This window comes from Falco naumanni, chromosome 1 (genome assembly GCF_017639655.2).
Source record: "Falco naumanni isolate bFalNau1 chromosome 1, bFalNau1.pat, whole genome shotgun sequence".
In the NCBI taxonomy this organism is placed as follows: domain Eukaryota; kingdom Metazoa; phylum Chordata; class Aves; order Falconiformes; family Falconidae; genus Falco; species Falco naumanni.
This window is the reverse complement of record NC_054054.1, coordinates 119,714,481-119,729,974: the sequence shown is the minus strand read 5'-3', so window position 1 is coordinate 119,729,974 and position 15,494 is coordinate 119,714,481. Positions and strand designations below refer to the sequence as shown.

General features: G+C 56.0%; 1 protein-coding gene and 5 non-coding genes across 6 annotated transcripts; 2 read left to right on the top strand and 4 right to left on the bottom strand.

Moving 5' to 3' along the window:
• Positions 1-5,078: 5,078 nt before the first annotated feature.
• MRPL58 (mitochondrial ribosomal protein L58) lies at positions 5,079-7,560 on the top strand. Its single transcript, XM_040581736.1, has 6 exons — positions 5,079-5,268; positions 5,691-5,724; positions 6,101-6,160; positions 6,812-6,894; positions 7,002-7,171; positions 7,357-7,560. The coding sequence occupies exons 1-6, from the start codon at positions 5,110-5,112 to the stop codon at positions 7,439-7,441; spliced, it is 591 nt and encodes a 196-aa protein (XP_040437670.1). The 5' UTR covers positions 5,079-5,109; the 3' UTR covers positions 7,442-7,560.
• A 586-nt stretch (positions 7,561-8,146) lies between these two features.
• On the top strand, positions 8,147-8,219 carry TRNAR-UCU. The gene has a single exon. It is a non-coding gene; the product is annotated as a tRNA-Arg (tRNA).
• A 928-nt stretch (positions 8,220-9,147) lies between these two features.
• Positions 9,148-9,220, bottom strand: TRNAR-CCU. Its single transcript has one exon. It is a non-coding gene; the product is annotated as a tRNA-Arg (tRNA).
• Positions 9,221-10,135: 915 nt separating this feature from the next.
• On the bottom strand, positions 10,136-10,208 carry TRNAR-UCG. The gene has a single exon. It is a non-coding gene; the product is annotated as a tRNA-Arg (tRNA).
• Positions 10,209-13,945: 3,737 nt separating this feature from the next.
• TRNAR-CCU lies at positions 13,946-14,018 on the bottom strand. Its single transcript has one exon. It is a non-coding gene; the product is annotated as a tRNA-Arg (tRNA).
• A 185-nt stretch (positions 14,019-14,203) lies between these two features.
• Positions 14,204-14,276, bottom strand: TRNAR-UCG. The gene has a single exon. It is a non-coding gene; the product is annotated as a tRNA-Arg (tRNA).
• Between the last annotated feature and the right edge of the window lie 1,218 nt (positions 14,277-15,494).

Here is a 15,494-nt window from a genome sequence, read left to right as displayed (position 1 = left end):
TCAGGTTTTTCAGCTATTTACAATGCAAGCTCATTGCAACTGGAAAAACTTGAAGAGAAACATAAAACTGATTGTTCTGTCTTCATCAGCATCGCTTAGTATTCCAGTCCATGCTCTCCAGACTTCGTAGGCATCTGGGATTTCCTCACTTCAAAGCTGCCCCAGTATTTCAGCCCAGGTGAAGCATTGTGCCTGGTAGGAATTTAATGACCAAGGCTTTCCCATAAGCTAGGGAAGAAGTGCTTTTACAGCATCAGAGACATGCTTTCATCTCACAGTCTGGGTAGCAGCCCGCTGGGCTGTGCTCTTCCAGAGGTTGTCATTGCCCCATTGTAGCAAACTCCTCAAATGCAGCTTGCATGGGCTTGCAAAACTGACTACCAGTGACTCGCATGCAAGCGGGATAAAGCATCTTACGGCGCCAGGAGCTCTGGTGCCGGCAGTAGCACTGATCACACATTGCCCCACACTTTTGCTCTGAACATCTCCCCAGTCGAGAGGACAGATTTCAGATTTCTGCTGAAAATAAGCTTTCTTGGCTGAGACACTGTCTCCAAAGGTTGTCACCTCTCACGTTCCAGTTCACTTGCCAGCACTGCAATCTCCTCACTTTTGCTTCCACAGACATGCGAACACACAGCCAAAAGGCCACTGCAGTCTCAGGAATCACCAGTTTCCATTTTTCGCAGACTAGATGTTGACCTTGAATGGTCAGACACTTGTTTTAGGCAGAGAAGCAGCATTTCATTACAGCTTAGGCAACACCCTGAGCATTGAGCCACAAAAATCGAGCAGTTCAGTGTAAGCTACCTATCCTGTACCTGCCTGGAGAAACTTTAGGCCAGATTTGGATTCTATTTTCACCAGCTTACATCCCAAAATCTTGGGTAAACAGTTGGGATTTTTGCAACATCGAGAAAATAAATGAGAAGGTGGCGTTGGAGGGGGAAGACTGTTTAAAGGTAATTATGCTCTGAGTCTTGGTCCTCGATGTTACGAGGAGCCACCTTTCTTTCACTCGACATGGGATTAATCCAAAAAATACCCCCCAAAATACCTTCTTTTGTTAAGCTGAGTACCACGGCGGTAAGTTGGCAGGAGTGCGATGCCCAAACCCCACCTGCTCCAGAGGTCTCCTCCTCAAGCCACCCACCACCAACCACTCCGCTCTTCCACGCGCTGCATCTTCAGGTGCCCTATGGCCCCAAACTCAAGAAATATTAGGAGCCATACGCACGACTGTGGCTACCAGCTCTGTAACAGTATGGAGAACCTTCATGCCTTATTTATTTATAATGGAAAGCAGTTGTCTAATAAAATTAAATAAAAATGAACAACAGCAGCAAAAAAAAGCAGCCTTGTTGATTTTCTCAGAGCATTCGCCACCCTGTTAATTCAACATGTGTAGCAGGGGATAGCTGAAGCAATGTTGGTTTAAGTCAGCCAGTGTTTACCCTGGAGTCATCTGGCTGCTGCAGAGGTGTGGGAAGAGGATCGCCTTCACTTTCCATTTTAAACAATCCCATGTGAATCAGCATCACAGTTAAGTGTACAGCAGATTAAATATATTTTCAAATACTTTATTCTTTTCTCAAATAAAAAGAAACACCACTATTCTCAAAGCCGAGACTTTCTTTACAGCTCTTTTAACTTTTCTGCTGTTCTTAAAAATAATTTCTTTGATTTTCATGTTCAATTTGGGTCAAGAAAATGCTTCAGGCTTCTCTGAAGAAAGCAGAGAGAATGTGCTGAACTATACTGCTGCATTATTTATATAACGTACATTTTATGCACTTGGACTACTAACATTTGCCACATGATAAAACCCCTTCTTCTGTCCACTCCAAAGTCTCTGTAAAACCGTACAATTTCCAAGCTTGCAATTCAAATGCTATTTTCATTTCGGTCTTTCTTGAAAACCACATATCCAAAAATGACTGATGTAAGTAACACAATGTTAGTATTTGGCTTAACAAAGGAACAGCTGCCGTATATCAGCAGTTTGTTCACCAAAGTGCTGACAGCATTTTTTTCTGCATCCAAAAATATTAGTGGCCATATATATATGTCCTGATGACTGTGCGAGTCAGAGTCACTTGATTTTTTCTTAAGTGAGGCTTCCAGCAATCAAAGGAGGAAAAAATAAGTATCTTCTGGCCTTTTATCCCACCCTCGATCTAAACTTTTCAAATTTGCTTTGAAAACACAAAGGAAAACTACACAACTCCACTATGAGGTAAGAAGAGAGTATTAAGCAACCACACCACAGAAACTGGTCAAATAGGTGGCAGCAGTTATTTAATAGCACAGCCCCGTGATTCAAGACAGGAAGAAAAATACTGCATGCAATTAAAATGGACGAGAAAAAGTAAAATATAATAAGAAATAGTGATTCATTTCAGAATTTGGCAAAACCAGTGACCCTGTTCAGCTCACAGCATCAAGATCAGTAAGGGCACAGCTTGTCCAGAATTCAGTTTTATGCTGGATTTGAAAGATGACATTTAGACAAGTGCAATTCCACCAGATCCAGTCTGGTTTCTTACTTTACCACCAGTTTGAATAACCCTTCAGGAAAGTGCCCATTACAAATAGGGACGGACCACTTGAAGCACAGATTCAAGGGGTTTACAGAACTCTCATGGGGAAGACTTCCCGATTCAGCAGTCTTCTCTCTCTTACAGGAGCTGAGACCTTCTGGAAGGTCCCCTCAAAGTCCCAGCTTGCTCCTACGTTCATGGCTTGTGCCCTTATTCCCACGAGGAGTGACCAGCTCCTTGGACACATCAGCTTGTGCGTCATGGTTCAGGGATGGCTCTTTACAGCTCTTGCTCATCAGTGACCACCATCACCCAAGGGGGTGAGCTTGCCAGCATCACTCCCGAGGCTTTTCATTTCTCCAGCTTAAATGTCAAAAGCTTGGCTCTCTTGGGACACACCAAAGCAAGACCTTGTCACGCCAAGCCCTGCTGCCAGGGAGAGCTGCTTCCAACCACCCCAGCAGAGACCATTCTGCTTTTTACCAAGACTGTCTGGACACCTGCACCCAGCAGCGCAGTGTGGGAACGAAGCAAAACCAGAGAAATGTCCTTTTAGATGGGCCTGGCTTCAACCGCGTGACCTTCAAGGTTCAATCCCAGCCCCTCTGTGCACCACATGACGACACCGTCCTTGGTGTGGGTGACCAGCGCAATAACAATGCCAACATATTTGACAACAGTTGGTAAAATGAGTCATCCTGCTTTGGATATTTTACCCATCCCTCTGGCTACAAACCACAAACATTTACCTGTTCCCTGTAAGAAATTAAGGTCACCAGATGGCACGGTTTGTCTTTGACAGTTCTGGGTTTTTTCCTTAAAGCATTCTGCTTTCAGCCAAGTTTGGATGGGGGAAGCAGAGCAGAAGAACCCCAGGACACAGAGATTTGATTAAAACAAAGCATGGAGCCCCCCTTGGCCCCCGAGCTCTGCTCAGCCGCAGGCAGGGCAGACTGACCATCGATGTTCAGGACTTGCTCCGTTCCCGAGGACAGAGTTTCCTGATTTTGTGCTGATGGGACCCAGCTCAGATACTCAAATCACATGCTGCCTTTCTACCAGCTTCAAAACACCCATTTTGACTTCACCCACAGTTTTAAACAAAAGATTGTCAGCTCCTGTCAAAACACGAGAGCAAATGACAGCCCCGTCCCTGCCTCTGCGTTTTCCTGCTGCCAGAAATAGCAATCCCTGCCCCTCTCACATGCACACCCTTCTTGTCAAGCCAACCTGAGAGCTCCAACAGGACCAAGAGCTGAAGGATTTCCACAAGTGCTTCAGGCCCCTGCATCCCCCATCCACCTCTGCGTCTCTCTTACAGACAGACCTGGAAACACGTACATGCTGCTGTATCAGCTTTCAAAAAAAAAAAAAAAATTTATTTATATATATATATATATATATGTATCTACAACTGTTTAGCACACTTGAGCAGATAAAAATCTGAAAGCTGAAGCATCCCAGGTGCAAAAACTAGGCAGTATATAAAAAATGCTGGATGTATTTTCACTTTCACTGCTGGCTGTCAATGCTAGCCAAGGTGTGGGGTGCAGGCGAGAGCACACTGCGCCCCACCACTACCCCTGCCCCACGGAGCTGGAAACCACCTGCCCAAACCCATCCCCAGTACCCACCCCAGGGCCGCCCACACCCCATGCTGTGCCCCCCACCCTGGTCACACCGGGGCACTGCACACCCACCTCACCCAGCATCCATGTCCCCAGCTATCCCACCACCTGCTGCAGCAGGGCCTGCCTCAGTGCCCCCCCAGACCCCATAACCCCCTCAGACCTCCGACATCCCCTGCCACAGATCCCATAACCTCCCCCAGACCTCGTATATCCCCCCCCAGACCCCGTAACACCCCAAAGACCTCCTACGTCCTCCTCTACAGTGCCCCATAGACCCCATAACCTCCCACAGACCTCCTACACCTTCCCATGGGGCCCCAGAGACCCCATAACCCCCCTCTCAGACCCCCCCCCCAGACCCCACAACGTCCTACATCCCCCCCCCCAGACTCCATAACCCACCCAGACCTCCTGCACCTCACCATAGTGCCCCATAGACCCCATAACACCCCTCTCAGACCCCCCACGGTGCCCCACAGACCCCATAACACCCCACAGACCTCCTACACCCCCTCCCACAGACCCCATAACTCCTCACAGACCTACACCCCCTTCCACAGACCCCATAACACCCCACAGACCTCCTACACCCCTCATGTTGCCCCACAGACCCCATAACACCACCACCACTACGGACCTCCTACATTCCCCCCACCCCAGTGCCCTACAGGCCTCATATACCCTCCCAGACCCCCCACATGGCCCCCAAGGTGTCCCCCAGACCTCCTCCCACCACACCACCCCAGGCCTGACGGACATGACACTCCTCAGGGATCCCATGCATCCCCACACACCCCACGTACACCCCCACTCACACGCCCCCACCTCACCCATCCCAGAGACCCCCCCCCTCCCCGCGCAGGTCCCACCCCGGAACGCGGCGTGCGGCCGCAGTTTCCGTGGGGACGCCGTGGCGCAGGTGCACCGCGGGAGCCAAGATGGCGGCGCACACACTGCGGGGCCTGGGCCGGCCGCGGCTGAGGCTTCTCGCCGCCCGGTTCTCGCAGCGGGCTGCCGCCGGGGCCGAGTACCGGAGCGCGTACAGCCTTGACAAGCTGTACCCGCCGCGGCAGGACGGCGCCGCCGCCAGCGCCCCGGTGAGTGCCCGGGGGCGGGGGGGGGCGGCAAGGGGCGGGGCTTAGCGTCTGAGTGACGAAGGCGGGTGGGCGGGGTTTATGTGGGGTTGGTGCCACCGAGGGTGGGCGGGGCTTAGCACAGTGTTGACTGCGGGTGGGCGGGGCTTAGCACGACGTTGACTATGGATGAGTGGGGTTTAGCCCGAGGGATTGAGGATGGGTGGGCGGGGCTTAATGAAGGGGCGGTGCCTCCGCTAGCGGATGGGGTTTAGCACAGTAAATTGTCGGAAGATTAACGGGGCTTAGCAGGAGGGGCGGAGCCGTCTCAGGGGCGGGACATAGCCGAAGAGGTGGTGCCAATGAGGGTGGGCGGGGCTTATGGAAGGGGCGGTGCCACCGCGGGGTGTGGGGGGCTGATGCGGGCACCCTGCCGTGTGTTCCAGGAGACACAGCCGCCTGCCCTCGACATCCCCATGGGTGAGTGTCCCCCTCCCCCTGGGTGTGTGTCCCCTTGGGCGAGCATCCCCCTCCCCCCAGGTGACCATCCCCCTCCCCCTGGACAAGTGTCCCCCTCCCCCTGGGGCGAGTGTCCCCCTGAGGAAGCATCCCCGTCCACCAGGGCGAGCGTCCCCCTTCCCCTGGGCGACTGTCCCCGCAGATGGAGCTGGGCTGCTCCTGGGCTGCATGCTCAGCAGTGGGCTGGGGGCTGAGCTCCAGGCCTGGAGCTGAACTGGGGGTGCCAGCACCACCAAGTCCCAGCCATCCTCCCACCGGGACCGCCCCGATGCCCTGCTGCCCGTGGTCAGAGCGGGACCATGGCTGCGGGTCACCGCCTGCTGCTCTTCCCTTCCAGCTCGCCTGACCGTGTCCTACTGCCGCAGCTGCGGCCCTGGTGGGCAGCACGTCAACAAAGGTGAGGAAAGGTTCTCCCGCTCCGAGGGAACAACCACAGCCTGCAGGTGGTTCTCTGTCCGTTGCGGTAAAATATTGACAACTTGAAGTTAAACAGCATCTTTCTGCCAGCCGATGCTAATTTCTCATTATCGTCACCCTATTAACGCAACTTCTGAGTCTTCGTAGTGCTCGAGACCAGTCGTTACATGCGATTCTCCCACAAACGCTCTTACTGGGGTCATTGCTGCTACACGTGCCGGGGGAAACACCACCTCCACCTCATCTGGTCTCATTGATCAGATGATCAATTCATCATTGATCAAACATGTCGGAAACATCACAGCACAATAAATTCTCAGCTAATTCAAATAAACTTGTAACCCTTCCTGTTCTGCCATTGCCATTGAAAATAAGATAGTGACTGGTGATCATGATAAAACTTGTAGTGTGTGTAAAGGCAGATAGTGTGACAGACCCTCCATAAAAAATCAGAGTTTGCCTTGTAGAGTGATATGCAAAAATACAGCAAGAAAGAAGTTGTGATTTTTCAGGAAATTAATACTGGAATCGCTGTGTGTTCAAAGCCAGCAGTGAACAGACTGAATTATCTCACAAAGCTTAGGCAGGCGAGCTGTTCCATGGAAAAAAATAATTGTTTTTTTCCTCGCAGTGAATAGCAAGGCAGAAGTTCGGTTCCACCTGGCATCAGCAGACTGGATTCCAGAAGCTGTGAGACAAAAAATGGCATTGATGGTAACTATTCCCCCTCTGCCAGCCAGGGCTGAAGCATCGTACTTCCAGCCCGAACGGGACCACTCTGAGGAGGTTTCCATGGTCACATCCCCTTTTCCCCTCTCTAGCACAGGAATAAGATAAACCGAGCCGGTGAGCTGATCGTGAACTCTGACGAGAGTCGCTACCAAATGAGGAATCTGGCGATCTGTTTAGAAAAGATCAGGACCATGGTCACGGAGGCTACCGAGGTGCCCAAGGTGGTGTCTAAGGAGACCACACAGAAACTCATAGAGAGGTACCTTAATTGAAGGTTTTAATGACTTTCCTGGGTAGCATCCCAAGAACAGAGAGTGGTTTTTTCTCCCTGTGGATGTTTTTCAGCTCGTTATAACATTTTCAGCCCTACATTATAACTGTGCTCAAAGGTGGACGTTTCAATGCTTGCTTTGTACGCTAAAGGATCTTCCCGTTTTGTTTTAGGGTGGAAAAAATGAACCGTGAACGACTACGTCAGAAAAAGATACATTCAAACATAAAACAGAGCAGGAAGGCGGACTTTGACTAGATCCTCAGCACACAGTCTTCTTAAATAAATGCCGTTGGCAGGTGTAGGTGATGCTAAACGCGTGAGCTGTATGAAATAAAAATGGTCTAAAAGTGTAAATAAAAATATTGAACACCTCATTTTGAACCTAGTGAAACGCTGTGATAGCCTGTCAATCATTTTGCAGAGAAAATATTGTCCATGTTTGAGAGAAACTAAAATGCCGTATTTTTGACGGGTACTTTTGGGGGTTTTTTGAATCCTTTATGCCCTTTGTCCAGCCCTCTGCTCTGTGGGAACACCCTCTGCTGCTGAACATAAAAGCAAAGGTAGATTTGGGGAGGAAGAAAGGGGAGTAAGAGCAAACTTCACCGTGTATCCAAGTAGCAAATAAGACTATTCACCGCTTCAAGTGCTTTCCTTCCACTTTAGTTGATATTTTTTTTTTCCTAACCAAAAAACACGCCTGTCACTGCATTGAAAGAACTGAAAGCCACGGCAGGGATTTGGCAGGAGGTGATTGCTCTCCATCGATGCTACAAGGTAGGAACCACCCTGTGGAACGCCAGGACCTCGGGCTGAGCTCCCTCAGGAGTCACTCAGCACCCAGCCCTGTTGGAACAGCACCGGGTTCTGTGGTGCAGGATAGATTTCAGCCCTGCCAGCCTGGGGTGCAGTGGGGGGCTCCAAGATCCTGAAATGACCCTTTTTTTCATGTTTCCGCAGGCCCCAGTGGCCTAATGGACAAGGCACTGGCCTTCTAAGTCAGGGATTGTGGGTTCGAGTCCCACCTGGGGTGAGCAGAGGGGGTTCTGTTTTAGGCAACAACCCAAAGAAGAGGGGAAAGTGCTGGTTGTGGGAGCTTAACTGGGGCACCGCGAGGTGCGGGGGGTCCCTAACTGGGTGTGCGGGGTCCCTAACTGGGGCATGGACTGGGGCATGGTGAGGGGTGCGGGATCCCTAACTGGGGGGGCGTGGTGAGGGGTGTGGGGTCCCTAACTGGGGCATGGCAAAGGGGTGTGGGGTCCCTAACTGGGGGGCCATGGCGAGGGATGTGTGGGGTCCCCTCTGGACACTCATGGCTCCGCGCCAGCCGGTGCCCAGTCCCCTTTGGAAGGGGGGCTCTTCAGCTTTGCCCTTGCACCACCCGCAGCAGCATTTACCCCACATCCTCCCCCAAACAGGGGTGCAGGAGCACGCGGATGCATCCCACCATCCCTCCCAGGAAACCCTGCCATGGCCTGGCCGCCCTCACCCCTCTGTTCGCCAGCAAGGGCAGCAAAGATTTGAATTTTTCTCCTGCCTGAAGCTTTTATGCAGGGGTGGGGTGGGGGGGAGGCTGCCGGCCCCCCCTCACTGGCAAAGGAGCCTGCAGCCCCGTGCGGTACCCAAAGCAGGTGTCATTGCTTCAGGTGTCGGTACCCAAGGCAGGTGTCACTGCTTCAGGGGTATTTGTGACACTGAAAGTTGTCACAGGACCATCAGTCGGGACCTCCCATGACCCCACCGCTACCATCACCTGCCGCCCAGCTCTCCTGCCCCAGATTTTACAGGAAGATTGAAAAAATTTTGTCTTAAGCTTTGGAGCCGGTCCGTGGCGGCTGGACACGTCATTAAAAACACGCCCCACGCGTGTGGCTGCTGTGTGGGCCGTGAGCCCACCCCCGGGGCCACTGGGGGAGCATCGCCCCCCACCAAGCCTGGTCACCCCGCAGGGGGAAAAGAGTCACCCCAGGTGGGACTCGAACCCACAATCCCTGGCTTAGGAGGCCAGTGCCTTATCCATTAGGCCACTGGGGCCGCCTACAGAGTCTATTTTGGCGCCTTCACTTAACTCTCTGATGGCCGGAGGGGAACGTGGCCACCGCGAGCGGGCAGGGGGTCCCGCACAGCCCCCGGAGGCCCCTCCGGGACTGAACGTCCCCCAGCGCAGGGCAGCCCCGTGCCCGCCAAGCCACGCAGCCCCATCTCCCTCCCCCCCCGGTAAAACCGCCCAGCTCGGCCCGGCTCTGTGCACGGCGCTGCCGGCGGGGGGGCTGGAGACCCCTGCGAGGAGCCCAGCCCGCTCCGCCCCGCCCCAGCCCGCTCACCCGGGCTCCCCCCCGAGCCCCCCCCCAGTTTGCTCCGGACCCCCGCGGAAGCGGCGGCCCCTGCGCGGTCCCAGCGGCCTAATGGATGAGGCACCGGCCGCTTAAGCCAGGGCCTGAGGGTTCGAGTTCCCACCTGGGGGGGCAGCCACTATTTTTTAATATTTTTTTTTTTACCCCCCAGCCCTACCCCGCAGGGAGGGGCGAGGTCGGGGGGACACCCCCCCAGAACACACAGACATCCCCCCCCCCCCCCCCCCCCCCCACACACACACACCCTCCCCACCCCGGCCCCCGTGCCTCACCGGGCGCTCCCCGCAGCGGCGCCAAGCCCCAGCCCCGGCTGCCCCCACCCTTTTATTCCCACCTCCCAAAAACCGACCGCAGGGGCCGGGCTCCGCTTCGCCTCCACCCCCGGGCTGCGGCCCCGCCGTGGGGCAGAGCCCCGGGGACCAGATGCCCGGGGGGCTTGCGGGGCAGAGCCGGCCCTAAGGCCCCCCCAGCACGGGCACTGCGCTTGGCCCCACCGACACCCCCGGGTGCTCTCACCCCACGGGGCAGAGACCGACCGCCGCCCCCCCCCACCTTCCGGGGGTGTGGGGAAATTAAACGACTCGTGGCTTTAAAACAACCACGAAGGGACTCGAACCCTCAATCTTCTGATCCGAAGTCAGACGCCTTATCCATTAGGCCACGTGGTCCCCCATAACTGTGGTTTGGGGACAGCAACACACACCGGGGGGGGGGGGGGGGGGTCGGGGGGGTGTCTCCTGCCACCCCTTGTGCATCACCCACGCTCCCATCCCTCCTGGGATTGCAGCTGTTCCTCCCGGTGGTGGGGTGGGTGGGCAGGGGGTCCCTCCTCCCATGGGACCCCGTAGGTCACCATGAACCCCCACAGCCTCCCCCATACGTGCTGATGGAGGCTGTGCCGTGCAGGAATCCTGTGGGCTGGAGCAGTGACGTTCCCCTCCTGCCACCGGCTCTGCTGCCCGCTGCTCCAGCCGTGCTGCTGAGGATGCCAACAACTCCGAACACAAATACAACCCACAAATAAGAGCAGACACCAGCCAGGGACACCCCCAACACAGAGCAGCTGGGGTCACTGCCACCCTCACCCTACAGCTGCCAGGGGTACATGAGTCCAGGCCTTCCCTGCCACATCCCCATGGAAAGGCAAAGCCAAGACCATCACACCCAGCCGAGGCTGTACATTCCTTCCGTTTGACTCCCAGGGTCGGGCATCACTGGGGAAGGAGGGAGGACAGGGACAGCTGGGACCTTGGAACCAAGTCATGCATTCAGTGTGGTGGCCACAGTGTCTACGAGCCACCAGTGATGGCACCTGCAGTAACACAGCACCGCTACAGCGTGACGGTGCGATGCAGGAAGCACCGCGGGGCTCAGGCTCCTGCTCCTGACCCACCGCACCTCCTGCACCCTCCGCACAGCACGGCTTGGCTTCTCCCCCAAAACCTGCGCTTCTCATCTAATCCTAGAAAAACTTCCCAAAGCCCACCACAGGGCAGGAAGGTATTTTTTAGCCTCTTCCACTGCCACAGGTGGTTTGGGGGACATGTTGGTTCCCGGGGTATGTCCAGCTCAGCTTCCAGCTGTGTGTCTTTTCCAATGCATCCATCGGACGAAAGCTGAGCAGAGACGTGCTGGAGAGGAAGGACTGGGCGAGATGAGCTCTCGTGCCCTGCGGCTGTGCAGACCCCCCCAGTACGGCGGGTGGCAGCAGCCAGACCTGAGCACGTAGCAGCTGCCCCAGCTCCATCCACCCCTGGTGCCCCCAAGAGCTCACCAAGGTGTGGGGGGCACAGAGGGGTGCAGGGTGCAAATCCCGATCGTGTCAGACGGGGGGAGGCCAGTGCAAGGGGGTGGGGCAGCGCTAAGCCAGATGTGTGGTGGTGACAGCCCGGTCAAGTGGATCTGGTGCCTGACTGCAGACTGGGGGGCCAAGGGTCTGAGCCCCCCATGGCCGAGTGTCCCTTGGCCCCAGGGTGCAGGAAGCTCCTTGGTGCTGGCAGCAGTTGCCCGCTTTTGCCCAGCACCAGGGAATTCGAAGCCCTTGGAATGCCACGTGTCCCTGCAGCATTTCCCTCAGGGCTGTTTTCTCCCCGCTCTGCACCCTGTCCTCACCCATCAGCCGGCACAGTCGCTCCAGCTCATAAGGAGCAGCACAGGTCCAGCCTCCTGCTGCCTGAGCCTTAGCGCTCTGGAGCCAGGGGCAGCGAAAAACAGCAGGAACAAAAGTTGGTACTGCCCAAGCGAGGCCATGACTGATGGAAGTCCCTCTGAGCACACGGTGACCCAGCCCAGGCCCCTGGTGGTGCTGCCACCAGGACATTGCAGTGGGACTGTGGGTACAGCATCTCCAGGGGGTGCAGAGAAAATGCTGCCCAGGGGAACCCAAGTGATCAAACACCCCCAAGAGCCACCTGATGCTATCCAGTCTTGTAAGAAGGATGTAAAACTCGTTCTCTGGCTGCGCTTTCGATCACAGCCTTGAAGCTGGTCAACCAAAGAGGTGGAAGACAAGTGGTTCCAGGTAACACCAGCCTGAAGACACCCCTTTCGCCCCATCCCCATCCCCCAGAGCAGGCAGAGTTTGCTGAGCAGCCCAGGGACCTGCGGCTCGGCTGCCTGGGGCTGCCGGTGGCCCAACACCCAGGGCTTTGCCAGGTTTGCTGCCTTTCAGGCGGTGGAGTCATTTCCCCCCACCCCTAAGAGAGAAAAATTACTCAGAAAGAAACTTGACTTTAGGTTTTACTAGTGTGATATCACCCTGGCCACAGCTGCCTTCTAAAATCCATTAACTCCACAGGAAAAGACCCTCCAAGCAGCTTTTTAATGCAACGAACCTGAGAGGGCGTTATCCCAAAGGCACGTACGTGGAGGGCTAGGGTCCCAGGGCAGCACAGCCAGACTGCGTGGTCCCAGCAAACAGCCCTTGCGGAGATGCGTTATCCAGCAGAGTAAAGCTTCCTTCCCACTAAAGCTTGTCATGCTCCGGGAAGAGCTTTACATGACATCTGCAAGGTGGTCATCCCCCAGCCTTTTTGTTGGGGGTCAGATGTAGCTGATGATACAGGGAGCACCTGGAAGGGGTCAAAATACAGCCGAAATTCCTGACTCAGCCCTGACCCAGCTCTGCCCAGACAAGGCTCATTAAACAGCTTTAATACCCTGCTTCTGCACCGCTGGGGACACCTGGGGACACCAGAACCCAAAGAACCACTCTTGCATTAACAGCTCTCCAAAACCCACCCTTTCATTAACACCTGTTCTGGTTTCAGCTGGGATAGAGTTAATTTTCTTCTGAGTAGCTGGGGCAGTGCTGTGTTTTGGCCATGATGTGAGAACAACATTGATAGCACACTGACGTTTTCAGTTGTTGCTGGGTGATGTTTATACTAAATCAAGGACTTCTCAGTTTCCTGAGCCCTGCCAGCGAGAGGGCTGGAGGGGCACGGGAAGCTGGGAGGGGACACGGCCAGGACAGGTGACCCAAACTGGCCAAAGGGGTATTCCATGCCATATAACATCCCGCTGAGTATATAAACTGGGGGAAGAAGAAGGAAAGGGGGTAAACATCCGACATTATGGCGTTTGTCATCCCAAGTAACTGTTCCGGTGATGGAGCCCTGCTTCACTGGGGATGGCCAGACACCTGCCTGCCCACGGGCAGTGGTGAATGAATTCCTTGCTTTGCTTTGCTTGCGTGTGCAGCTTTTGCTTTGCCTGTTAAATTGTTCTTATCTCAACCCTTGAGTTTTACATTCCTTTCTGATCCTCCTCCCCATCCCTCTGGGTGAGGGGCAGTGAGCTAGTGGCTGCGAGGTGCTGGGTTGCCGGCCGGGGTTAAACCACGACACAACTCTCCAAACCCCATCCTTTCATCAGCATGGCCCAGGGAAAAGCTGCTGGTTCTTCCCTTGGTGACAGCCTCACCTGGGCATGTGGGACCATGGAGCATCCATCTCCGCACGGAAATCCGGGGCAGTTTGTAGCTGCTCCTCCTGGATTCCCTTGTAAGAGGCAGGCTGGGGCGGCTGCCGTGGAACTGATCACCGCATCGTCCCGGTGAGTGAGCCTGGGGCTGCCGTAGGGGTCTGGCTGCCTCAAAACATGTCATGGACCACTTCGACCTCCCACTTCAGCCATCCCCTCCGCAAGCTCTGCCTGCAGAAGCCACCCAGACACATGAACCCAGCAGCGCTGCTTCCTTCGCACATCTGGACCCTCCCTGTGCATCACCCTCCTCAACTGACATCTGCCACTGGGGATGGGGAACATCTTCCCACCGAGCCGCCACAGCCAGCACCCTGCGGGCAGCAGCGGGAGGCGGCCCGGCAGCGCTGCGCGGGGCTGGCGGCACCGACCCGGGGAGGAAGGAGCACGGAACCGGGGTTGACACCGGCAAAAGGCGGCTCACCCCAGATGGGACTCGAACCCACAATCCCTGGCTTAGGAGGCCAGTGCCTTATCCATTAGGCCACTGGGGCTGCGCAGGGCGCGCGCCCCGGCCCGCGAGAACGGCCCCGACCCCTGCGGGCCCAGCAGGCGGTGTGGGGGCGGGGCGGAGGGGCGGGGCGGGGGCGCGCGGGTGAGCCCCAGCCCCGAGGGGAGGGGGCGCGAAGGGGGGAGCGGAAAAAGCTGGAGCGGGTTTAAAAGTGCGGGGAAAAGGGGCCGACCACGAAGGGACTCGAACCCTCAATCTTCTGATCCGAAGTCAGACGCCTTATCCATTAGGCCACGCGGTCACTGATACTGCAGCCCCTCCCCCCCCCCCGTCCCAGCGATGCTGCCAACCCCCAGCATCACGCCCACCCCCACCCCTCAAGATCCCCTAAGTCCTCCCTGAGCCCCTGGAGCCCCCTGAGCTCCCCAAGCCCCCCAAGCCCTCCCAAGATTCCTGGAGCCCCTGGGTGCACGGCGGGCCACCAGCAGACGTGGCAGGCCACCAGAAGATGTGGCGGACCACCAGCAGACACAGCAGGCTGCCAGCAGATGTGGCAGACCACCAGAAGACATGGCGGGCCACCAGAAGTCATGGTGGGCCACCAGAAGACACGGTGGGAGTAGGACTGTGTCACCATGGCCAGGCTGTGGGGAAGTCGAGCATGGCACAGGGCGGCTGCGCTCGCTGCGCTGGAGCCAGGGGACACCCCTGCAGCCAGGGCTTGGGTACGCGGCTGGGGAGAGGCAGAAGCAGGGTGCTGCGCAGGATGGGCCCCCGCTGCGCATCCAATTCAGCCCATCGCCTCGCCCAGCCTTGGAAGTGCCACACGGGTCCGGCTTTCCTCCCTCCTCTGCCCCCCCACGAGCTGCCGTGGGAGGGATGCTGCGCGGGGCGTGCGGTGGGGCCGAGGACCTCACTGCAACAGGACGCAGCGGGTACCAAAAGTTTGCAGAGGCAGAGGAGCAGCTCACATCACACCAGCTGCTGGCAGATGTGAGGGATTGCTGGAGGTCAGGTCACCTCTAGCTCCATTCTGGGGGCTCAACATTGTCCCACCTCTAGCGACACCGTCCCACCAGCGTAAACTCCTACGGCCAGCACAGGGTTCACCTCTACTTCTCTTCACACCAGTTACCTCCAGTTCAAACCTTGCCCTATGGCCCATACACTTCCTACCTCCCACACAACCAAAGGGCAAAGAAATAAGGTGCCACCTGCAATGTCCCAGCAGGATGGGACTTCCCAAGCACACGAGAATTGGAGCTGCTCCTCTGCAAGGGAACCATCGCTGGAATCACTGCAGAAAAAATAGGCAGTGATGGAGAGGAGGGGGGCTGAGGGAAAGGCAGGCAGAGATGTAGGGGAAAAAAGAAAAAAAAGTCTCTGAGCCTTTCACCTTAGCCGTGAGGGCTTGGAGAAGAACCTCGAGAGCGCGGGAGAGCAGCAAGGAGGCAGAAACAAAATCAGTGGGCACATGAGAGGCTCAGTCCTTTGGGAAATGAGGACATCCTCGAACACC

Bases quoted from the DNA above. Each gene is read 5' to 3' on its own strand.
- MRPL58 (XM_040581736.1), top strand. From the start codon at position 5,110: ATGGCGGCGCACACACTGCGGGGCCTGGGCCGGCCGCGGCTGAGGCTT. The intron at 5,269-5,690 runs GTGAGTGCCCGG...CGTGTGTTCCAG, and splicing joins GCGCCGCCGCCAGCGCCCCG to GAGACACAGCCGCCTGCCCT. The intron at 6,161-6,811 runs GTGAGGAAAGGT...TTTTCCTCGCAG, and splicing joins TGGGCAGCACGTCAACAAAG to TGAATAGCAAGGCAGAAGTT.